Source organism: Aulonocara sp. 'chitande type north' Nkhata Bay, linkage group LG1 (genome assembly GCF_057382095.1).
Source record: "Aulonocara sp. 'chitande type north' Nkhata Bay isolate Kocher_YH1m ecotype deep benthic linkage group LG1, A_spYH_male_GT1.1, whole genome shotgun sequence".
NCBI lineage: Eukaryota > Metazoa > Chordata > Actinopteri > Cichliformes > Cichlidae > Aulonocara > Aulonocara sp. 'chitande type north' Nkhata Bay.
In genome coordinates this window covers 12,002,500-12,028,176 of record NC_141344.1, presented here as the reverse complement: position 1 = coordinate 12,028,176, position 25,677 = coordinate 12,002,500, and the positions used below count along the sequence as shown (strand labels likewise).

General features: G+C 39.2%; 1 protein-coding gene across 3 annotated transcripts in view; it reads left to right on the top strand.

The window, feature by feature from the left end:
• The window catches only part of unc13c (unc-13 homolog C (C. elegans)), a 112,545-nt gene that overhangs the window by 20,150 nt on the left and 66,718 nt on the right, over positions 1-25,677 (top strand). For 2 of the 3 annotated variants that reach the window (XM_086270444.1, XM_086270487.1), the window contains exons 3-10: positions 1,482-1,504; positions 2,042-2,088; positions 3,482-3,560; positions 6,267-6,320; positions 10,134-10,353; positions 11,887-12,114; positions 15,571-15,712; positions 18,138-18,307. In XM_086270444.1, the coding sequence (XP_086126570.1) occupies positions 1,482-1,504; positions 2,042-2,088; positions 3,482-3,560; positions 6,267-6,320; positions 10,134-10,353; positions 11,887-12,114; positions 15,571-15,712; positions 18,138-18,307 (963 nt within the window). Of the gene's footprint in view, positions 1-1,481; positions 1,505-2,041; positions 2,089-3,481; positions 3,561-5,986; positions 5,993-6,248; positions 6,321-10,133; positions 10,354-11,886; positions 12,115-15,570; positions 15,713-18,137; positions 18,308-25,677 lie in introns of all 3 variants that reach the window. The other variant, XM_086270537.1, reaches the window with a different exon arrangement.

The window sequence follows — 25,677 nt, the reverse complement described above, 5'->3', positions numbered from 1 at the left end:
CATATGTGAATCTTCAGTGTAAGGAGAAGGGTTATGAGAAACTGTCACGGGATCAGCTCTACATTCCTAGCTTAATTTCCTGTATCGGTCATGAGCTGCTTGAAAATGTCCTTTTGCTCTCATACACTCAGATGATGGTAAACTCATTGTGATGTAAGGTGAAAAAAAAATCAGTAAAAATGCGCAAACACACTAGTTTCTTTATGTTTAAACCTATACTTGGTGTCCACAGTAGAACAAGCGTTCTTGGATGTGTAGAGGCTTTGATCAGTCCTGGTAATACTGAAAGCTATGTGAAGCTTTTCTGCTTCAGAACCCTGATCTATGTACGGTGTGACCATGTGTGTCAGGACCATAATGCTGGATTTATTGCTGCTGTTTGCCCACATCACACACACAGTTAGGCATGTACACACACACACACACACACACACGCGCGCTGAGCTTTCCTACCAATCAGTTACGTTTTTGTTCCACAGATTTAAGGCACCTATGAATTGAGGTTTATGTCTGAAGCCTATAGCCTATCTTTGTGCTGTGGCTTTATCTAGAGCAGCTACAGACTTGAAGGTGGAGGAGATGGCTCTATCTCGTATAGCTGTGCACAAAGTAGTTTAGTTGGTCGCTGTCCATGGTACCCACTGACTGCTGAGCTCCTCTTTGTGTGTAGAGTAACAATACAAAATCAACCTTTTCAAGAATTTATACAATGTTGCGTAACATTTTTAATGCTTTGAAACGCTTCCATGGCAGTCACTTATCTTAAAACATTAACTATAACTATAAAATAATTGTGATAAAGTCAACCACTTCATTTTCAATAAATGTGTAGGATTAAAATCATAATCAAAATCAAAGAAACAAAATCAAGTCGTTATCTTATTTTTTACCTTTAATTCTCTCTCTATTAGTGATGCACCAACAAGAAAACCAACAGTAGGTTTATTGTTTTAAACAGGCTGGCAATTTGATCTTTCTCTTGTGAACAGCTGCTTTCTATTTGTTCACATAAGATCATGTTTACGCTGCCATTTATCACCTATGGATCAATAGCACAGTAATTACACCTCTCCGGTCTGACTTATTTAAAGGGCTTGCCCTCTTGCAGTTTGTCTCTAAAATAGCAACACGATATCAACTGCTTACATAATGTCCCATGTCTTCCTAACTCAGGTAATGTTATAGATCACAGCCATTTTTCTTTCAAACTGCGTTTATTTACTCTGTGTCCAAGAAATAATCTTCATCTATTAGCCCTTAGCTAGGAACCCTCTTTTTTATGCTGGTTCTACTGTCTTTTTCTGTTCTTAGCAATTCTCTTTAAAGTGTTAACTCTCTCTTCATTTTGACATAAATTGTTTGGCAAAACAGAATTGTGTAATCTGGCAGTATTAATAGATCAATGTCCTAAATAAGTGTTTACTATTCTAGTGAGTTGATCCTTTCTAAAACTTCATGTTCTTGTCATGTTCTTCTTTCAGACACCAGTGCTTTGGATACTCAGGTTTTAAGCCACTGTTTATCATCAGATAATTGGACACTTGTGATTACTGTGCATGTGCATGTGTGTTTTTGTGAATGTGGAGTTTATAATGTGTGTGTGTGATCAAAGTGATATTTGTAGGTGTGATAGATAATTGCAGCATGTGCCCTTATGTTGGTTTTCCCTTTATTCCTTTTTTTTTTTTAGAAAATTATACATGTTTCAAATTTCACATTTGGTCAGTGAGAAGGGAGCATTACACAATAGGCAAATGTGGCCTAAAGCGCAGAGAGCGGCAAAACTCACAAACTACACTGATGTGGAATTATTTTGTCTTTTGCCTGTGGTGCTTTCCTCTCTTCTCCCTGTGCGGTATTATTCTGCTCCTATCATTTATCTTGTCCTGAATTGCCCTCCTATTGTACCTATTTTCCCACGTTCTTGTTATTATAGTGTTTATTTCTTCTATCTAAATTGTCTCCCATTTTCCTTGTGCGTGTTTGAGTGCTTTCTTCTTTGTAGTTCTTGTTTTACACTATGTGTTTCTTCTCTCTGAAGCCTCGCAGTCTTTTGGATCCCAAAGTGCTCGGCTTGCAGACCGGGGGGTGAGTGGTAGCTCACGTACTGATCTGATTGGTTCACAATTACTCAAATTGGAGCTGCTGTGCTGTTTGTACCCTCATGCTCACTCACCTGTAGCTGAAAGGCTACAGGCATGCTGCTTTGCTGGCATACAGCCCCAATTAAACTACCACGCTTGCTATTTGGTCAAATACCATAGGGGGATAATGCAGCCATTAAAAGGCAAACATGCCACTCAATGAATCCTGAATGAAATCTATAGGAATATTCAACAACACCAAAGATGGTGATACAAGCGCAACTTCCAGTGGAAACAACATTATGTAGTATCAAAGCCTTTTTAAACATGTTTTTTAAATTAGATTTGACTCCTCAGTCCATACATGCATTTTTTTTTTCATTGTGACCATGAAAATGAATTTTCATTTAGATAAACCTACAGGCCTGTCAGGATTGCTAGAAGGAGGATGACTTCACACTATTTATATATGTCACGTATTTGATTAACTTCCTGTTAAGTAATGCGAGTGTCCATGCAAGCGTATGAACCCAACTGTTTAGATATATGTGATAAACTGTCAAGCGTAGCCTCAGTTTACCCCACTGCATATCATGACAGTGTAGACAATGCAGTGTAACAGCAGGATACACCAAGCATTAAGAGAGGGGAAGCTCAGGTCTCCTGGATGAGGAAAAGGACTGTGCAGTTTGTCATGCTGTGTATCTTCAGGGTCAAATCACTGATGTCGTCGAGAGGGCTGACAGAGAAGCTTGAGGAGCTTTATCTGTATGGAGGCATTGGGGCCTCGATGTTAGGTTGAGGTCATTGTGGAGTCTTTGAGTGACAGTTGAGGTGATGCCACTGAGAGCCTCATGGGATTGGAGTAAGACATGTGGGGAAGTAGTGAGCACAAGGGAATTGAAAAATAGAGAGAGCCAGATAACTGGAGCTGAAGTGTTTAAACATGACACAAATTGATATTAAAGTTCATGTTTTTTGAGGTGCAGAGAAAATTTGCATAATTTTTTTTCTGCACTGGGCCCTCAAAATTTGAGTTTTATTGAGTACAAGTTGAGTTTCAGACTCAACATGTATTAATTGTATATAATATAAATAATAACAAGTATAATATGTGTCAGTAATAGCCATCACCCCTGGTATGTCTTAGAAAAAAATAGATAACATGGAAGAAGTGGAGGTTATGGGTACAGCAGGGGGTTAGAGGGATTATTTCTATTACTAGTGTTTGTTCACAACAAGCAAAGTGGAAGGGGGTAAGACAGGTTCAGAAGGAGGCATGATCCATGGGGTTTGACAGTTGTGTAAATCAAGGCCCCCCTTTCCCTGTAGTAATGTCTCCCACAGCATGGCATTATTATGATATTAATACACCTTAAATCTGTCTGCTTCTCCAGGGCTGGCAGTATTCTTTATGGTATTGACAGCATGCCAGATTTACGTCGCAAGAGGACAGTGCCTCTTGTCCGAGACCTGGTGAGTCATCTGCCTCAACAAGGTTATGTGTGATTTATGTCAAATCTATCTAAGTGACCCCATGTTTTAACACGGTAGTGGAATCATTCTCAGTGTAAGTATGAGCAGGGGGTCCCCTGTAGTAGACAAAAATACTGTTACAGTGTTTCAAAGTGGCACTGTTTGTTTCTCATCATTGTCCTGTACTATCCTGTATATAACAACCTCCAAGAATTTGTCATTAAAATCTGACTGTGTCAGGTTTGCATTTTAAGTTCTTATAGCTTATGATTGTTGTAATTAAAAATGAGCCGACTATACAGACATTTTATTCGAAATAAATTTAGGTGTCACTTAGACATTCACTGTGGCAAAATTAAGCCAATAAAAAGGTGATGGGTAATAAAAGCAAACACCTAAATCTCTGGCTATTCTGTTAGAGCAGTGCCTTGTGGGTATTTAAAATCTAACCTTAGCCATAACGCTGTCGCTTAATTAATTAGCCTTGAGAGAGTGTTTAAGACATTGCATCACTATGATGCTCCGCCATTTGCTTTTATTGCAACATAATGTGTCATAAGATATCCCGCAGAGCGGCATGTTGCAAACAAGTCCACTTTAGCACTGTGCCACATGGTTAGTCTGTCTGAAAGACAACAGTCTGTTGTGATGCCAGTAGTATTCATGTGTGTCTATAATTGTTTGTCCACTATGTACTGCACACTATGTCTGTCTTGTATGTGTTTTTGTGTCCTCTTCATGTTTTTTAGCCAAAGCCAAACAAATATTAACACAAATCAGATCTTTAAACAAACTGCTTGGTATACTCGTTAAGTCGAATGCCCTTCCTTGATTGGTTTTATTTTGAAATATTACAAAATGAGTTTTGTGTAAATGATAATGCAATTTGATGTCATGCACATAGATGCTGATGAATGTTTATATCACGGTGAACAACATGAGTTGATGCTGTATTTGTCCATATCTCTCATGAAATTAATAACCAACAATGTCTTGGTAAGTATGGGTTGTCGTTTTTTAAATTTTCTTCTGAATTTTGGTGTATATTTGCCATTCCTACAAAGACCCATAACAGCTATGGGTAATATTTTTCAGTGAGTTGTCAGATTTCAGCCTCGTCGATGTTCGCCATTTTTCTTGCTTTTTCTGTTGCTCGGCAGGTGTTGAAAAATTGTATTTAACTTGAAATGTTGACAACTCAGCCCAAAAATATATCCGAGAGACTTCATTGACTTCTGATTTAACTGTGTGAGGCTTTTAAATCATGTAAAAGTGACACTGAGCAAGCCTTTTACACATGGGATGAAGTCAGTAGTCAGCAAACTAATTGGTCCCCTTTCATTGCCTCTCCTTTGTCGATGTCCCCCATTTGCTGTGCGATTGCTTCAGGGCAGCAACAGCGTTTGATTGGAACGGACAGCAAAGTTCCCCCACATTATGGCGGGATGCAAAAAAAAAACAAAAAACCCAACAACAATATCAAAAGTTGAAGATTGATTCACAAAGCACTGAATGCTATATTGTAGCTGAATAGACAACATCTGGTCACAGGGTCCTCTTGTATTGCCCGCAGCAACCTCACCAGTGCTGGTGCATGTTGATAAACTTACATCAACACTCACGGTTCATGTAGAGGTCACGTTCCTTCCTACATTCTCCATGGCTTCCATGGATCTTTACCATAGCTGGGCTGTGCAGACAAGAGGGTCGTGGTAAAGACTGATCCAATATTGTCAGCTGTCCATGTCTGCATTCCTCTGTTATGTAATTTTCCTCAGTATGGGATAAATGTTTATCAGTCTCTGCTCACCCAAACTCAGTGGATATTACTATGACAGCTAATTTAAGTAAATGTGTGTATTAGTGTGAATGTATGTGTGTTACATGTCAGTGTTTGTGAGAGTGCCTTGTGTGGGTGTGTATTGGTTTTTGTTCACATAAGTTTGTGACTGTCTGGGCAGATGTGTGCGTGCGTGTGCCTGAGTGTGAGTCGGTGTTGTGCAGTACAGCTCATACGTGAGTGTGTGTGTGTGTGTGTGTGTATGTGTGTGCCATGTGTTTCTCTGTTTGTGTCGAACTAATGTGCAGAGCAGACAGCAGAAAATATGATCAAAGCTTCATCCAACAGAAAACTGAATATAAATGTCAAGCATGACTGCAGTTTAGTTACTTCTAGTGCATGAATGGATAAAGAATCATGCAACCGCTGTTTAATCTCTCTTGATAAATAGTTGAATCTTTCTAGAGCTCTGTGCCCTAAGCAGCAGTCCTGCATGGCAGTTGAAGCACCTATGCTCTCACTGTGGATTAGAAATTCAATTCCTCTGCTGTTTATGCTTTCAGTGTTCCCCCTCCTACTCTTTGTCTAATTCAGTTTCTCTCATTTTTTCTTTCATTCTTTATTCATGATCTCTTGGATATTACAGGCTTTGGTAAGCTTGCTTTCTTTTCCCCCTGTGCTAAAGTAATATTCTCTGTTTAAAAAAATTCTTTCAAATGTTCAATTAAACTACTAAAGTAAATCTGCGTGTGGTAGTCAATCTGTTCTACATTTAATTAAATATTTCTACTCCTTAACACATAGTTTAAAGCTGTGTCTAAATCCCCCCAAAATACAGCATAAAAGTCCGGATAGGTAAAATGGGTTGGTGAATTCATCTCTTTTTTATTGTCCTCTTCTTCCATCAGACCCTAACTGCTCGAAAGGCAGGCATCTCGTTCGCTCTGGTGAGCAGGTCCACCCTGAATAACGAGGAACTGGTGAGTACATGGAAGTCATTATGTGGTTATTGCGATGTGTGACTATTATGTACTATTAATGGAACATGGAAGGCTTTACAGGGACAAAGGGTGCTAGATCCACCTCATGACTATTTTGGGGGGGCTGTATTTCGAAAGTCTGGTACTGAAATGCTTAGAAACTTTTAGAGCTGTGCTGTGTGCTGCAGCCATTGTACTTCAGGGTGCTGGGTCATGTTGGCAGGAACACGGAGTTCCAAAATGTGAGGATTACATTACTAGGCCACTTTACTTCTTACATGTAGATATAGCATACTGTGATCTGTCTGCGTGCTGGTCTGTCTGTCTACAAATAGACAGCTTTAGTTTAAAGAATTGGTCTTTGTGACCAGCTACTATGTGGCCAAGTTCAGAAATTAAGCAGTGGTCCTACTATTTTATTTTGACTATTAATAATGAGCACTGCATATTGACGATGACTGAGATCTAAAGAAAGGGCAAAATGTCTCAGTTGATGGTGTGAGACACTTTTGTGACCTCTAAAGCTCTCTCTGCATTAATGGATTGCAATTCTTCCCTCCCAGAGGGAAGACAGCGTAACAGGAGGCAAACAGCAGGAGAAAGCAGCTTCTCAGCAAGACAAACAAGCAGACAATTTCACATCCGTTGATGTGCAACAAGGGGATGCCTAAGCCTACAAGATTACTGGATTCAAATGCGCTCTGTATACATATTGCTCAAAGATTTAATCTTTTCAAAAGGTCCTAAATGCAGCTCTCAGTTCGTGCACACTGATTGTGCACATGCTTGTGTCGCTCATAAGTTTCACACGCTTGACTTGTTCCTCTTGGTCCACATGGCCAGTTTCCCTATGGTGACAGGGGTCTTGATTGCTTACTAATAACCATGGATCGTTTTAAAGGAGCTTTAGGGATGAACAACTCATGACCTAGATGAAGGAGAAATGATGTGAATGATGCAGCATCCTAATTGGTGTACAGAGAGCTGATTCTTGAATAACTGTGCTGTGGTGTGAAGACTTTAGGGGTTCGAAGAGCTGTATGCTGATTAGGAGCAAACTGGTCTTAATATTGGTCAGGGGGAGCTGACTTCTGAGCAGAGCTGTAGATTGTGTGGTCTTAGAAAGTAGGACGAGCAGATGTCAGAGTTTCATCTGCTGCATTAAGTCCAGGAGAGTGCTTCCCTGTGAAAACTCTGAGAGCACTCAGTACACAACCATATGCTATTTAAGTGAGGAGAATGGACTAGTAAAGGAAGGGTGAGAAATTGACAGGAATTAAGAGAGAATGAGAGAAGATCAGGGCAAAAAGGGATTTGTCATTTTGACCCTGGGGCTGTGATGTCACTGCGCAGGCAGCCGTGGTGAACAAACTGCCTTCCTTGGAGAAATGTTTCACTCTACTCATAGTGCTTACTTCTTCCATCCTCTCATTGTTTCTCTGGACTACGCCTTCCAGTTGTTGTTTTTTTTAATACAATGCAATTTTTTGTGACTCATTTTATTTTAAGAACATATAGACTTCCCTATCTCCCTATGCTGTCTCTTTCTGTGTCGTGTTTCCCATGCATCTGCTTTTTAGAGCAGAAAGAAACATTATGTGTGGGCCGGCTAACTGCCTGCGTGTCCGCTCAATGTTCTGAGCTGCATGTGATCGCAGCACTCAAGCCTTTTAACGGTGACTGTCAACATAAAGTGAGGCCATGCTTACCTGCTGAGACAAGGCAGGGACTTTTACAAAGGAGGAAGGAAGCTACGATCTGACACGTTTCAAAGAGTACCTGGAAATGAGATGTGATGTGTTGCTTAAGTCAGTTCAGATATAATCCGGGAGGTCGTTAGCAGCAAAATATGCTCTATTGATTTTAAAATGCTTGCTTGTGATTTTGATCCAAATGATTTTATGCAGTTTTTCAAATCTAGCCCGACATAAACTTCAAAATGCTTGCAATTGTCTAAAATGTATTTGCGCTTAAAAAAATAAAAAGCCTTGTCAGAGGGGAGACAATAGACTGGTTAGTGCAAGAGATTAGCGATGTAGAAGGCTGAAACAGCATGAGCAGGATGGCTGTGTCAATGAAGTGGTTGACAAGGACAATAGGTGGTGAAATTGAAAAGGAGGGGTGAAAGGAGGAGCTGAGATTAGATTACTCTCTGTCATGTTGCTCTCAGGCACAGACACAGGCTGCCAATCAATCCAGTAGTGTCTTGCACAAAATCACCAGGGTTACCTCACAGTTTAACACTTGGGACTCACACATGCAACACTCTGCTCACATCTGCTGCACTGTGTGATGTGTGGCAGAGGAAGGAACAGAGAGTGATAGTGGAACCAGTAATAAAATATTACTTGTGTAATGGCCAAAGAAACAGACAAACTGCGACTCAAAGCATTTGCTCTGTGGTTAAATTAGAAAAATAAATCAATTATTTACCAGCTAAGTGGGTTCACTGAGAAAAACCGTTAGTGAGATGTCTCTGAAAGAAATTTTGATTCACTCATATCCTGCGGGCTCTGCCAGTATTAGGCAGTTCAGTATTAAATTTAGCGAAGAGCAGCCTTCTGGGTGTGGCCATAGTGGAGGCTGTGCGTAGGTCGTGGATAAATCTCAGACATCTGCTTCATCTCATCATCCTCAGATTAAAAGGGAAATCTCTCTGTCTCCAACTATGTTTCATTAGAGGTCCTCCAGGGTTCAGCAGCCTCTGTGTTGTATCAGCAAAGTTTCACAATGTTAGATAGCCGTGTTGTCCTGTCATCTGGTGTCATTTAATCATCTCAGCAAGTGTGTGTGTGTGTGTTTCCGGCTGAATGTGTGTCAGCAGGCAGTGCAGCAGTCTCGGTAAAGTGCAGAGCTACCATTCAGGTGTTAAAGCACATTGTCAACACACTGGAGGCTGACAGCAGTGGGAGGGGTGGAGAAGAAGGGGTGAGGAGTGGAGCGCAGTAGAGGTGGTGAACAAGTACCTCTTGAAGATTTATTTAACTGCAATACATCTCATACTCTTTCTCTCTCTCTCGTTCCCTCTCTTTCTCTGTCTCTCTCTCTGTCTCCCTCTCAATCTGGATAATGCTCACTTTTAAGAACCTTATTTACAGCATTCATTGATTCTGCCTTCAAAAATTGGCAAGGCCTTGCTAGTTTTCTAGTCCTTGTGCATAGCAAGGCTGCTGCAGTAAAGCATTCGATTTGAAGAGGCTTCTGTTACACACCAATCAGTCCAGGCAGGTTTCTTGTAGAATTTAGTATTTGGTTTAGAAACACTGTAGCCAGGAGAAAACTCAATGGAAACAAGGCCTGTGGGCTAAGGATGCTGTTAATTTAAGCTTAATGAGATCTAAGACTGATTTATTATAGCTGACAAAGGGAAGGAACTTTGTCCAAGAAAAAAGAAACAAAAAAATTGCTGCAGTACCAAATGAGAGTGCTTTTTAGTCAAGATTAACGCAGACACGTGTTGTAAATTTCACCCAGCCTTGAATGCACCTTAGTTTACTCAGACGTTTTTCTAATTTCAGACAGTTGCGTTCCCACAGCAGTTGCAAAAGTATTACTCTTCCTTTAGTACTGATCTAAAGTTGTAGGGAACACCTGAAAAGCAATTTGAGTACAAACTTGTTTTTATTAACTTTTGAAGTTGTTATGAAATCTCATTTTCTCAGGCCTATAGTGCCACGAGAGTTTAACAACAGCAGCAGCATCTCTTTCGATCCACTCAGCCCCCGCATCTTTTCCGTCATTGTCTTTATACCTTTACTATTTCTCATATTTTTAAAAATTCCCCTTCTTTCTTTCTTTTGTTCTTTCTTTCAGAAACTACATGTCTTCAAGAAAACCTTGCAGGCACTGATCTACCCAATTTCATCCACAACACCCCATAATTTCGAGGTGTGGACAGCAACTGCACCCACCTACTGCCATGAGTGTGAGGGTCTGCTGTGGGGCATCGCCCGGCAGGGGATGCGCTGCTCTGAGTGTGGGGTTAAATGCCATGAGAAGTGCCAGGACCTGCTCAATGCAGATTGTTTACAAAGTAAGGAAGTACCTTCATTTATATACTGACACTAAGCTGCTTTATATTTTACATTCAATAATTCATTAATGCAACATATCTTGGCGTTTTTAGTATGCTTGCTCATGGGTGTTTGTTGATTTATCATTCATAATTAACATGATTCAAATGTTTTTTGGCTAATAAACAAGGAGTAGATTAATTACTACAGTGTGCAGCAGCCGGAAACATATTTCTTCTGAAAATCTGGTCAGTGCACACATTATTTTTGGTGTAATTATTTTCTCTCCCCAGTTTTCTAAATATCACCAGTAAGCTGAGAGCCTAAAGTATTAGTGAATGGTGTTAAAATGGTTTGTTAAATGCATGTTACATATGTCCTTGTACTCATAGCTACATGGCACATTTACAGTGCTCTGTCAGTCACTGGCACTCATTACGATCTCCAGTCAGGTTTTTCAATCAGCAACAGCCCTGTTGTGACCGTGTAGACTAATTTGAACAATGCGACATGGAAGCTTCAGGATGATCCGCACGGCAATCCTCACTCACTCTAAGTGGATTAGCGACACCCTGCCTGTTACAAAACTCAATGTTTTATAACACGTTCATACTAGCATAACAGTGTTTTATAGTTCAAACCGTGATTCATCTTTATCACATTCATCTGCACATGAATGCGCTGCTGATATGCAGTGTGATACTGGGATCAGATATAGAAAATTAACCGGTACAACTTCCTCTTTTGTCCTGCAGACACATAAAAATAATACACACACACGTGCACACGCACGCACACACACTCCATCATTATTACATAAATTACTGATTTGGCTTTGCCATAAATGCTCAGAATCAAATGTGCAAACTTTACTCTTCATGCACACTTAGAGGTGCTGATTTTAGAGAAGATGCTAATGGCTCGGTCACACTAGAGTAAAAATAGGACAGCAGCGTCTTTGCAACTAGAGAAAAACTGATGGTTGCCCAGCAATTGCATTGAGTTTTTTCATATTCAGCAATTGATTGCAAGTTGCTGTGCGACCAGCTATCAATCACTTTTGCAGTGTGATTGCGCAAGTTGTCTTGTGGGAGGTAGCCTGTCTCCCAACAAGTGGGCTCAGACTGAATGTAAATAATTGCAGTCTAATTTCTAAACACTGATATATTGCCAACACATTGCAATCAATCTGAGCCAATGAATGAAACTCGTCCGTGACATGGGTCTTTGCAGTAAGGGATTTGGCTCAACTTTGTGGCTGTAGATGGCAAAAAAATTGCAATTTTTGCTCATTTACTGCAGTTAATTGCCATCTTATCATAAGCAGATAGCATATAATTGCTAACTTGACCCAATTCAATTGCAAACTGAGGGCAGACCGACTGTATCGTATTACCATTCTAACATTTTGACGTACCAAAACGGCTTTGCAGATGGCGACCGACTGCCCATGCCACAGACTCCAACCATTGTTTTCCGTAGTGTGACTGTAGCAAGCCTAGTGCTCAATATTTATACATAGAGTATGCAAACTACTTAGTTTTTTTTTTTAGGGGCAGTGGAGAAGAGCTCCAAGCATGGGGCAGAAGATAAAACCCAGAATATCATCATGGCTATGAAGGAACGCATGAAGATAAGGGAGAAGAACTGCCCTGAAGTATTTGAAGTGATCCAGGAGATGTTCCATATCTCCAAAGAGGACTTCAGCAGCCATCTGAAAACAGCCAAGCAGGCTGTGTTGGAAGGGACCTCTAAGTGGTCAGCCAAAATCAGCATAACAGGTTAGCCCAATTTCTCATTATACCAGAAAGTTCATCGTCCACGAAAATGTCAAAAATGGGTCATAGCATACCAGCAATGATATGGATTTTTTTTTTATTTCTCTCTCATTTACACATTAGTCATCAGTTAGCAGATGACTGATAATTGCTTCTCAGTCAGTAATATCTGCTATGAGTGACCCTTGACTCAAAAAGCAATTCAAAAAAACTGTCAGAGGCCTTGTCAAATGACAAGCAATGTTATATTAACGAGTTTCATCTCATTAATAATCTCTCTGACACCAGACCACAAGCAGAAACACATATTTATTCATCTGCAGAGAAATTGTAGATGAATAAATGTGTGAGAAAGAGAAAGAAATTGATCTAGTAGTTTGAGGAGAGATAATTTGCTTTTAATACCATGAGAGTTATTACTGGAGATAATATAATAAATAATTTTTCCGGTCATCTTCTAGATGACTGTGAAAGAATTCTTGCAATCATCCACTGTCTAATTGATTTGTGTAACACGGAAGGAAGCTATGTATTTTTGATAATGCTTGATTTTTGTATCTAGTGCTAATAAAAACAAGAAAAAGTTATCAGGTTTGCCATGATGCTTCCCAAATGTTAAATGATGGCGCATTAAGTACAAAGCATCAGAGATGTTGTAATAAAGAGGCTATAATGACTTATTATTACAGTTGAACAGTAATTTCTGCAACTGAAAGAGAGCTTTATGTCTTTTTCACGACCATGGTAATCGCTTTTACAGCTATACTGACACAACTTTGCAGAATATACTTTGAAAATGAGACCCCCAAAAGCAGCACCTCAAGCTTTCTCAGATATGCCAGTCAAAAACGTCTTGCCTCGGAGTGCCATTTGACAGCATTTTACTACATATTCAGATGAAAAACATTTATTCTGCTGAAGTGATGGGGTAAGGTGTAGGGGATGGAGGATCTGGGCTCGCGGGTGGATTATCAGTTCCACAGGTTACATAGTAGTTAGGTGTGTCAGACGGAACAGTTTCTCCCTTTTGGTGCCCTAAATGCAAACGTAATATGATCTAGTTATATTTTTTCTTACCTAACTTCCTGTTTTTTGTTTCTTTTGTTAAACAAAACTAACCAGCTGAACTAAACATTTTTTTTGTTCATATTTAATTATGGGTGTCTTTGCCTCTGATTGTAAAACCTCAGCTGTGTTCTGTTGTTTATATGGTCTGTCCTGCAACACGCACACACATAAAAAAATAAAATCAATAAAGCCATAGGCATGAAATATAAAGATCTGCTGTTAAAATATTTATCTTCTCTGAAGGTAGTTCTAGATGACCATGTTATGGTTTATATCGTTTTGCAGAGTGAATCTGGGACATGCATCTAATTTCTGGGATTAAACATTTCTCCCATGTATGTTAACTGGCTTCTGAAAGAAGGTCAGAAAGTTATATTTGTAATGTGGCCGCGGACAGCGATCCATCTCTGAGGCCACTGTGCCAGGTCCAGCTCATTTATTGCCCATCTTGCATTTCTCACAGTGTCAATACAGCAGAGAGAAATAGCAACAGAGAAGGTGAGGTGACAAATGGAGATGTAGGGAAAAACAGGCAGAGGACTGGGAGAGCAGAAAAGGAGAAAAAATAAGAGTGAAAGAGACGTGACAAAGACCCATGGTTACCTCAGTTGATTTTCTGGGGGAATTATTGAATACTCCATTTTAGAATGTAAGCAATATGTTTTTATTTATTTACTCTATCAGTCATTAGATAAAAACAGACTGGGATTAACTGTGCAGCACAGACAGTGAGCATGGGGTGTTCTGTGTTTGTTGAATGTGCACAGTAAATTTGAACCTTTGTCACCCATAAACTAATTTTACATTTGAAAGTCTGAAGCACCCTCTTTCAAACAAGTTATCCTTCTTTATCTATATTTTTTATATTATTTCATAGCAATGTTGTTTTGAGATGATGTTTCTTATGAAGCAGATATGCAACCAGACTCCTCTGTTCAGTATCGGTTCCTCATACTAAAAACACAGCATTTTATGCTACAGTGTTAGTCAAGCATGCAGCATGGGAATCTTATTTCTCTGTTGAAGAGCTTCACAACAATTAATTGGTTTCTGAGATCATCAAATTCTCATGAAATGTAACAATTCTCAGAGTAATTTCTCATGTTTACTGTTAAACAGGAGTGTGCATAAAAAACAGAAATGCAGACTAGGTTTAAATTAGTTTTTGTGTATACTTGAGAAAATTTAAACCCAGACAGCCGCATGGGATTTACAGACAGGATTCAATAGAATTTAAGTTTTATAAACAGATTTTGTTGTGGGATAAAATTCTGCGAAACACCTAATTTGCCTCTGGTTTATTCTGTTTAACAGAGGGAAGTAGCAAGAAATAAAAAGCTGGCTTTCACAGACAGAGCTAAGATATTAGAAGTGTTCAGATGAGGGTAGTGACACTCTTTTATGGCAATCTTTCATCAGAGGGATTTGCGGTCCATTTGTTATTGTTTGTGAAATATACAGAAGTAACACGGCGAGTGGCGAATTTAAAACGCTGCTTATGATGTAAAAAATGTTTTATAGCAGCAGCATGTCATGTCTGGGATTGAATTCTTATATAAAAAGGTGTGAGGGCAGTGGGTTTACTTGCCATTGGGTAATTTTAACAAATGCTTTATCTTAAGCATACATGTGACCCTTTAAGCATATGTCAGTTTCTCAGACCTCTTCTTTACTACAAGATGCCCTGAATTCTGAGTACCCCCAAAGCAAGCATGCAGGCTGTGACTCCCCAAACCTCTTCTATCCTGCCTACCAGCTCATGTCAGCATTGAGCTGAAGGATATATATGTACCCTGAATTATTTAGACTGTCACTTATGCATATTTAATGCTGCAGTGTCCTTTTTCCCTTTCATGGCACGGTGAAATACTACTGTCTCTCCTCTGCACCTTCCTCTGTGTGTGGAAGTAAGATTCAGAATCAATGAGTTTTCTCTGAAACCCAGCAGTGGGCATAAACACAGAGGTGGAAACCTCATATAGCCTAGATGTAGGAGGGGATAATCCATAGACAACACATACAAAAAACAATGAATAATGGTTGTTGTCAAGGAGCCAGAGAGCTGCTTTGTTGCATTGGCTATTGCAAGCTGAGTGTGGCAAAACAAGCAATTTCTTTAGTTGGGATGTGAGAAACGTGCAGCTTCTCGGGCACACTCTGAAGCAGGTTCTCAGCGCCTAAAAGAATGACATATTAAATATGCTTAATTTGAGTGATAACTTAAAAAATTGTTTTAGAAACACACCATGCTAAATACAATGCTGCTTTAGAGGGCATATTGAAGCAGTACTATTTATGCCAGAGAAGTCAAACATTCAAAACGATGTCATATTTACAGCTTGTAGTACTTAAATGACCCAGCACTGATTTCCAGTTATCTCCTGTCTCCAGTTATGAGTGCGCAGGGTTTACAGGCCAAGGATAAAACGGGCTCCAGCGACCCTTATGTAACCGTCCAGGTGGGCAAGACCAAACGCAGGACGAAGACCATCTTTGGAAACCTCAATCCAGTCTGGGATGAGAAGTTTAACTTGTGAGTTCTCTCGATAAATTTGACCTCTGCCTGACCAGATAATCCTCGGTGAGATTAAGAATGATCTGTTCAAGGGAAGTCTTAAGACATCTTAACAAGGCAAATAACACAGGTCATAACCCTGCTGATTCAACAATGAAATGAATTAAAGCTTTACTGCTTTAGTTGCATGCGATTATCATTTTTCTCCATTTCGCTTATAGTCTAGAATATAGTCTATTCTCTTAGGTCTGCTAGCTAGCTGGCTTGACAAAATACAAAGCCCAAGCAGAAAAAATGAGTGGTGGTTTAACCTTTTTGTTAAGGCAGGTTTCCATCATAGCCCATGAAAGATGGCATTCGAACCATCACTTGAAGTAAACTCTTATTCTGTCCAAAATCAACTGATAGCATATCATGTCCATTAGATCCTGAAACGGATGAGAAGTTAAGAAAATTGATGGAAATTAGATCTTTACCTTTTAAACTTGAATCATTTAAATACAATAATCAAGAAGTGCTTTCCCAGTAGGTCTGACATTATTCCATAATGATAGATGGAGGATGTGGATGTCAAAGTAAAATGCATTTTGTTGTTATAAGTGTAGTCTTATTGCATCGCTTTGGTCACCTCTCTTCCTTTCAGTTTACTTTATATTCCGAATTATGTTCACGCAAAAACATATAGCTGTTAAAATATATCACTAATCTAAAACCAAGTAAATTGTAATGAAAAGTTAAACCAGCTTTCAGGAAAATATTTTGAACCTAAACTTTATTCCCAAATCGATAGTTTAGAAATTACAAACACCTGGCTCTTTTATAAACCCTGTGGGATGCTTGCCGTCTTTACCTTAATTAACTATCTTTCATTTAGATGAGTACCAGACTTGAAAAAAACTAAAGTATAAAAAGGAAAGTGGATTTCTTCCACTTAGTAGCTGCAAATCTTAAACATAGGATATGACATTAGTTTTTCACTAGTGCTGTGCAGATACAAGGCTTCCCACGATTATTGCTGTGAAAAGTAATAATAGTAAGTGCACCCCAAACTGATTTGTAAATACTCATTATGCAGTTAATAATCAGATAATTAGATATTTAGCCTTTCTAGATGTCTCTGTTAAAACTAATAGAAAAACTACATGCACATATAATTTGACCTAAGTTTGGCCCCAGTCCACAAAGCTTCAGCAAAGCAGTGCATATTTATTTCTTTTCCTTTTTTCTTTTCAGTTTAGCTTTAATAATCCTCTGTTTGTAGATAGGGTACTGTTAAAGGATCACAGAGGGTTTTTCATGTTGACTTAGAGCATGGCATTTTTCATTTCTACTAACACTAAATTTTCCAGTGTTTTTTTTTTTTTTTGCAGTCTTTGCCTGTAATACTCATGTGTTCCTCTTTTCATGTAAAATTAAGTGTTTTTTTTTCTAATGATTCTGTTTTGGACTGCTTAGTGGTCATGATATTAAATATACTTATAATAATCATAATAACTTCTTAGCATATGGTTGTACTTGTGTCCTTTGGAGATTTTCTGAATGTTTGTGTGTTTTAAGCTAGTCACAAACAAAATTCCACACCTGTGATGAGACTCCAGTTGTGGCTGTAATAAAGGTCTTTCCCATTACTACAGGGATGTAGATTAATAGAGCGATACATTACTGTGTACTTGGCAGAGATTAAAGTCCCAGACTAGTGCGGCGGCAGCAGCCAGTGCTTTCCCCAGAAAGGGATTAGCTAAAAAAAAAAAATCCCCAAAAACTGCAGAACTGTTTTCTCTCTGGCCGTCACATCCAAGATGTCATTAGAACAAAATGGAATCTCTCAGTTTGAATTCCAGAGAACAGATTGACCCCAGAAGTGCTTTGGTCAACGATGTTCTGTTTAGCAGCGTCATTATTGTGAAGCATCTGTCAGCTGCACATATGCAAGGATGCAATGGATATTTTACAGTGGAACTTATAACTCACAAAGAAATAATCAGTGCTATGATGCTTAACAGTGATCCTGGTGAAATGTTCAGCTTTATTCTGATAAATTTAGTAGGTAGTAGGGGAAAAGTAAAACTAGAAATACAGAATAAAGGTCATGCAGTGACTTGAGGTAAATCTTCCTGCCTGGCAGAGAGACGTTCTCCAAAAGTATGGACATGATAGGCATTTACACTCATTGAAACACAGCAAAAAAATTATTTTAAAAAAACCCCTAATATTCTTAGGCAAGAGTTGTTCTCCATATGCCATGTAGGAAAGGCTCGCAAGTATGTGTGTATTAGAGCTTATATTTATGCTTCAATTGTACATTTGACTGCCATTCCGCTCTGCTGAATACCCCAACCTGATGAGCTGTCACTGAATATGCCTTTGCTACTATTGGTGTTTATGTTACTGTGATATTTTTTTTTTTTTGCTTGACTTGACGTAATCAACCTCTAACTTCCAGTGAATGTCATAACGCTACCGACCGCATCAAGGTGCGTGTGTGGGATGAGGACGATGACATCAAATCACGGGTGAAGCAACATTTCAAGCGCGAGTCAGATGATTTCCTGGGCCAGACCATCATCGAGGTTCGCACTCTCAGTGGGGAGATGGATGTATGGTACAATCTAGGTACGTTACCATTGTGTGAAAATGTGATGACATCAATTACTTTTTCTGATGTACAACATGAATACAATGCCCAGGTTTTGACTTTTATTCATTTATCAAAGTGTTAGACTTTCAAATGGTAATATTGCCCCAACACAATAGCCCATACCAAAAAAAACCCAACTAAATAACTAAAAAATTAAAATAAAGGATGCACATACATACCGTTGCTGCTTCCAAGTCACTTTGCAACCTCTGGCCCAGCTTCTCCTTATAATGCAGTGTTGGGCTTGTTTGTTCGACGCTTGCTCCGTTCTGTATGTTAGTAGGGAAAGCGGTTTCTTGCTGCTGTCCCAGCCTCAGGCTTTTTTTGTATACACGTAGACGAGCAAGGAGGTATGCCCTTTCTGCCTCAGGCTTTCGATGTGTGCATGTTGAAGGGCAGCGAGGTCTCAGAACAGAGCCATGTGCAGAATATAAACTACTACAGATGGAATAATAATTTTCTTTGACTAATGTGATCCTGACTGAAATTGGGTTTTGGATTAAGATGGGTGGCGGGGTAGGTTTGAGGGGTATGGATGTAGAGTCGTTACCAAAATATATGTAAATATATATATATATATATATATTGCTTCCCAGGCAATCATTATTATGATTATTGCACATTTTGCAAAGTTCACACAGTATGACAGCAATGCAGCCTCATTTAACCGCTTGATGTCTTTCCCCTTCGCTTTCCTGTTACATTGCAGCTGCTTTAGGAGCTGATGCTGATAACTGCTTTTGAGATATAATGTGGTTTAGCTGTGGCCACCATTACTGTCCATGTGCTATCTTTCACTGTATCTGCTCTCATATATCACTGGTTTCACAATGTTGCATGAGGTTGAATGGCAGCATAATGGAAGATCGCACTTTTGCTGAGGTATTACGACTGGCGGGTGTTGTCTTTGTTTGCCTCTCGAGCTAAACGGAAGCAATTTGTGGTAATAGTGACCCCTTCCCACTGCTGCTGCTCTATGCCTTTTTAAATGTCCACAATGAATGTTTAAACAGGCCTTTGCTGGAGTGGGTGTCCACCCCTCCAGCTGCTCTCCTCTCTAAGCCTCTTCAGATCCTCTTCAATCTGGTCCTTTGCGTTTGTGTCTGTCCCTTTGTGATGTTATTATTTTTTACATGTCTCTCTCTTGAGCAACTGACTGCAGAGGAAAATTTCACTGCTTTGATACAGAACAGTTGAACTGTATATGAGAGCACAGAGGGGCGCCAGTTAAATGTCTGTAAAGAACCCCCACAGCGTCATTAGCTACCAGACAAGTCAATGTCTAATCCAGACCTTCCCAGCGCCATGGCAGGGGGGCGCGTACGGTGGCCCCTAGAGACAAAGCATGTATAAACTCCAAAACACTTACAAATTCCAAATAGCACGCACAAACTCCTCAACACATACAAAATCCAAAACACATGCAAACTCCAAAACACATGCAAAATCCAAAACACGTACAAAATCCAAGACACGTACAAGCTCCAAAACACGTACAAAATACAAAACACGTGCAAAATCCAAAACACGTGCAAAATCCAAAACACGTGCAAACTCCAAAACACGTGCAAACTCCAAAACACGTACAAAATTCAAAACACGTACAAAATTCAAAACACATACAAAATCCAAAACACGTACAAAATCCAAAACACATGCAAAATCCAAAACACGTACAAAATCCAAAACACGTGCAAACTCCAAAACACATGCAAAATCCAAAACACATACAAAATTCAAAACACGTACAAACTCCAAAACACATACAAAATCCAAAACACGTGCAAAATCCAAAACACATACAAAATTCAAAACACGTGCAAACTCCAAAACACATACAAAATGCAAAACACGTGCAAAATCCAAAACACGTACAAAATTCAAAACACGTGCAAACTCCAAAACACATACAAAATCCAAAACACGTGCAAAATCCAAAACACGTACAAAATTCAAAACACATGCAAACTCCAAAACACATACAAAATCCAAAACACGTGCAAAATCCAAAACACGTACAAAATTCAAAACACGTGCAAACTCCAAAACACATACAAAATGCAAAACACGTGCAAAATCCAAAACACGTACAAAATTCAAAACACGTGCAAACTCCAAAACACGTGCAAAATCCAAAACACGTACAAAATTCAAAACACGTGCAAACTCCAAAACACGTGCAAAATCCAAAACACGTACAAAATTCAAAACACATGCAAACTCCAAATCACAACGGAAGTGCTCCAGGACGCTAGGGGCAGTGTTGAGCTCGATTTGTAAAATAAACGGCAAGTTTGTTGCAAACACATGGGCTCTAGTCTCCGTTGCTCTTCCCAGGTTGCCTAGCAACTATGATACTAACAGCTGGAAACGTGTCATACAACTTTTTTTGACAGAAATGAAGGAGAACATATTTTTTTTCATTTGTTTGTTTGTTTCTACAAGAGCTTTGTGTGATTTGATAAGTATCTGAGGCTGAGACCACAGGACAGTAAAACATGATTTTTGGGCTTCATTTCTGTACTGAACAGTCATTTAAGATTAGCTAGTAAATAACAATTAGCTAATGTTGTTCATGAGACTAAAGTCATATCACTTTGGTAATGTAAATATAATATGGCCAATATTATGGTTATTATATTAGTCATTATTAGGTATTACAGCAGTGAACATGAACTCTTTGTCAAATACTGAGCTTCAGTACAGATTCAAGTTGCAGTTATTTACATGTCTTACCACCTTAAATCTTCACTCAAAGACAAATATATAGGAATGACTGCCAAATTTATTTGCCACTGACGCCGAATAAAACCTCTCTTGACATGCCTAGATGACATTAAAGCTTGGTTGGCTCTAAACTTTTTAAATTTGAATGAAAAGAAAACAGATTTGTTGGTGTTTGGACCCAGTGGCCCCTGTGAGTCCTCTTCTTTTCATTTGGAACCCCTGGAGGTTTATTTTAAACCTGTTGTTACTGCCCTTGGTTTTAAGTTGGACCAGTCCATTTTTATCATTTAAGGCGACTGGCAAGAGTGAAATCGTTTCTTTCTAGGCAGCACTTTGAAACCGTGATCCATGCTTTTATTTCTTCCCCTGTGGACTACTGTAACGCACTTTATGTGGGGTTCAGTCAGTTGTTACTCTGACATCTGCAGCTGGTTCAAAATGTATATTGACAGTGCATATATAGGTGTATCATATATAAGAGACAAATGTTGTTCCTTCAGTATGTTGGCATTACTAAATTTGGCTCAAATGCTTACATACATGTGTAAAAAGAAAATGTACAAGCTGTGAGCTGTTTCAAATCAAATCACTTTTATTGTCACATCACATGTGCAGGTACATTGGTACAGCACATGTGAGTGAAATTCTTGTGTGCGAGCTTCACAAGCAACAGAGTTGTGCAAAATACAATAATGTAAACAAGCAAAATACAAGAATGGCTACATCTGAAACTAATAAATATATGTACAATATATAATAGTATATATATGTTTCTGGTAAAATGAAGAGTAGACTGATGTATTAAATATTCCTTTATTGGGTGAGAAAATCAGACCATGTCATAACTGCTTTAAGTCACACAGACTAGATATCAGAGCTTTAAACAGGCTGACGTCTGCTAAATGGGTCAAACTGGGCAGAAAGTCTACAAACACATAACATCCTTATAGAATATGATGTAACACTATAGATCAACTTACCTCAGAATATATAAAGCATATAAACAATTACAGCAATATGATGCAACAAACACAGCAGTGCTACTGATCCAAAATACTCAAAGCTTCATAGAACTGAAACAAACATTTATTTTTAGTTCCATTCTGCTGCTGATACAGACTTTTTCTGAACATTAAACTTGTTGCTGCCTTTCATAGTGCGTAACTTGAAGGCCCTGAGTACTTTCTCCCACACTGGAAACACTGGAATGATAAAATTATTTGAACATTACCTAATAAGACTGATTCAGGACAGACAATTAGTTATTTTAAACTTTTCTAGCAGTCCTTCACAAACAGGGAACAGTCTGTCTATTCTCTCCATCTGTCAGCTGCTGCTGGCTCTTCCTCCTCCTCTTCCTCACATACTGCTGAGATTGTCCTGGTGGATCATCAGGGGTGCAAAGCCTCACAGATGATGTAATGCAGTGGGTCCCTCAGTCTGTCCTCACTCTGGACACTTGCAGGTGTCACACATAGAAATCAAATGTGTGATAAGCTGCAGGATTCAAACACAAGTGTGACTTATAAATACATGTTCATACTTTTATTCCACAACCAGAGAGAAAGAAACAGAGAGAGAGTGCAGGACAGACAGACAGGTGACAGTCTCAGGTGTACACACTGCTACAAAACAGCACCAGAGAAGGAGGATTTAGTGTTTGTGTCATTACGAGTGCTAAACAAGAAGAGTTCCCAGATGGTACAGTGGACACATGTGTGACTCCTGTGATTAAAGCATCTTTCTTTCAGCTTAAGGAGTGAACCGTCAGCTGACTGACATGACTGACTTTAATTACGCATAAAATCATCACATTCTCTGTAAGATTAAAGTCAGCTATTGAACGGCGAATATTTTGAAGTGAAGGCTTTAAAACCAAGTTAGTACAAACGTCGCTAATGTCACATAACTTTCCCGACATGTTGCCAACAGTAATGTTTTAATGTTCTTCATTATAAAAACATTTGCACATAAATAAGTGACATAATATTCAGTACTTACTTCTGGAAGTTTACTCTTCGTCCGCTCCGCTTCCGCCGTTTTTTTTCGGCAAAATTATCCAAACCACCGCCGCGCTATGAAGTCTGGGATATGTTGGGCCATGAAGGCTACACAGACCCATCCTTAAAATTCAGGGAAATTAAGGACGCATTTGAGGGCCGCATTTCGAGCAGCCTTTGAATTGGGACAGTCTTTGTCGTGTCGCTGTGACATAATCGGTCTTAAAATGCGGCCTTTAAGGCTGCAGACCCCAAATCCGGTCATTGGTACTTCCTGGCTTGTGTAGTTACTAGGTAACAAAAGCTCAACACTGCCCCTAGCGTCCTGGAGCACTTCCGTTGTGTTTTGGATTTTGCATGTGTTTTGGAGTTTGCGCGTGTTTTGGGGTTTGCGCGTGTTTTGTATTTTGCACGTGTTTTGTATTTTGCATGTGTTTTGTATTTTGCACGTGTTTTGTATTTTGTACGTGTTTTGGATTTTGCACGCGTTTTGTATTTTGTACGTGTTTTGTATTTTGCACGTATTTTGTACGTGTTTTGTATTTTGCATGTGTTTTGTATTTTGTAAGTGTTTTGTATTTTGCACGTGTTTTGTATATTGTACGTGTTTTGTATTTTGTACGTGTTTTGTATTTTGCATGTGTTTTGTATTTTGTACGTGTTTTGGAGTTTGCATGTGTTTTGGATTTTGTACGTGTTTTGGAGTTTGCACATGTTTTGGATTTTGTAAGTGCTTTGGAGTTTGCATGTGTTTTGTGTTTTGTACGTGTTTTGTATTTTGCATGTGTTTTGTATTTTGTACGTGTTTTGGAGTTTGCATGTGTTTTGGATTTTGTACGTGTTTTGGAGTTTGCACATGTTTTGGATTTTGTAAGTGCTTTGGAGTTTGCATGTGTTTTGTGTTTTGTACGTGTTTTGTCTTTTGCATGTGTTTTTTATTTTGTAAGTGTTTTGGAGCTTGCATGTGTTTTGGATTTTGCACGTGTTTTGGATTTTGTAAGTGTTTTGGAGTTTGTACGTGCTTTGTCTCTAGGGGCCACCGTAGGCGCGGGATGAAAAGGAAAAGATGAAAGATGAAAAGGGGGAAAAAAACAAAACGCTTGGACACTGCTAGCACGGGCGCCTACAGAAACGCAAAGCAGGAGATGAAGCATCACTGAATATGTTTCCAAACCAACTTCATCCTAAGCCAAAGACTAGAAAATATGATGAAGCATATCTTCCCTTTGGTTTCACCTGCACAAGTGCCAAGGTTGGTCTCCCCTCCCTTTGTCGGGAGCAGCGCTGGGCTGTTTAAATCACGGACAAACAGTATCCCACATTCTTGATTTTTAGTTCACAAACACTTTTTGTAATGACTAACTACTCCTGACATTTTGGAGATATACATACTATACTATACTTTATACAGTAAAGTTACAGTGAGATACAAATAATATCAGGCTGATCCTTTCACGATTTGTCCCCCGGTTCAAATCACGGACAAACAGTATCCTACAGCTGTTTATGTTTTTAAACCTATTTTGCACAGAGAGGCATTTTTTGAAAAATGTATTGATAGCAATGTTGAATATTATTACACAGGGAAAAAAACAACTACATGTAAAATAATCACATCGTGACGCCTCTGTCTTTGTAAATGGAGGGACAATAACTGTGTGTGTATGTAAGCGTGTAAAACCTGCAGATAGTCAGATTAACAGTATTTTGTCTCTATCTGCCATTCTGCAATTCATCTCATGTAAACAATAACATGGCGCACAGCGTGACGTGAAAAAAGGCACATACCTTTGACGTTGCGTGACGAACTCTGTATTCCTTGTCCACACGTAAACGCAAAATAGGAGTTTTAAAAAATCTCAGTTTTCGGTGATTGGAAACGCCGTTTACGTGTGGACGAAACAGCTGTGTTTTCAAAAATACCCGTTTAGGTGCGGACGTAGCGTAAAAGAGTTAGTAGTTTACCGGTAATTTATTGCAGATTACTTGTATTTGCTTAATTGTTTACTAAATGTTTGAGGTGCGAAATAAACCGCAATGGAGCAAAATATGGGTGTGTGTGGTCGGAGGATGTGTTAGCACGCGCGGGGGGGTGGGGGCGCGAACATTTTTCTTGTAAAACAAAGGGGGCCTAGCAAAAAAAGTTTGGGAACCACTGGTCTAATCCATCATTCTTCTGGTTCTGTATTTCACTGAATGTGGATGTGTAGAGTCAGGTGGATCCCCCAACATGAACTATCCCAGCATGCAGTGGGACTCGATGTGCCAAGTAAATTCTTTAACTTTGCGGGAATGATGCATGCTTCCCTCATGTGCTGAGGTGATGATGGTGGAAGAGAGTGATGTCCAATAACTGTTAACTGTTTTGATATCTGTCAAAGGCCATAGCGTGATTCATTATTTTCATGCTCACCAAACCACTGAGTGACCCTTCATGCCCTACAGATGGGACCAGTGTCTCTCTGGAAGAGACCACTCCCATGAGAAAAGAAATATTTCATTTTGGGATAAAAGAGATCACCTGAAAACAACTTTGTATTGATTTGCGCTGACCCTTCTTTCTAAGGTGAAAAATAAACCCAACCTGTAACAGCAAATTACTCTCCACAGAGTTACCC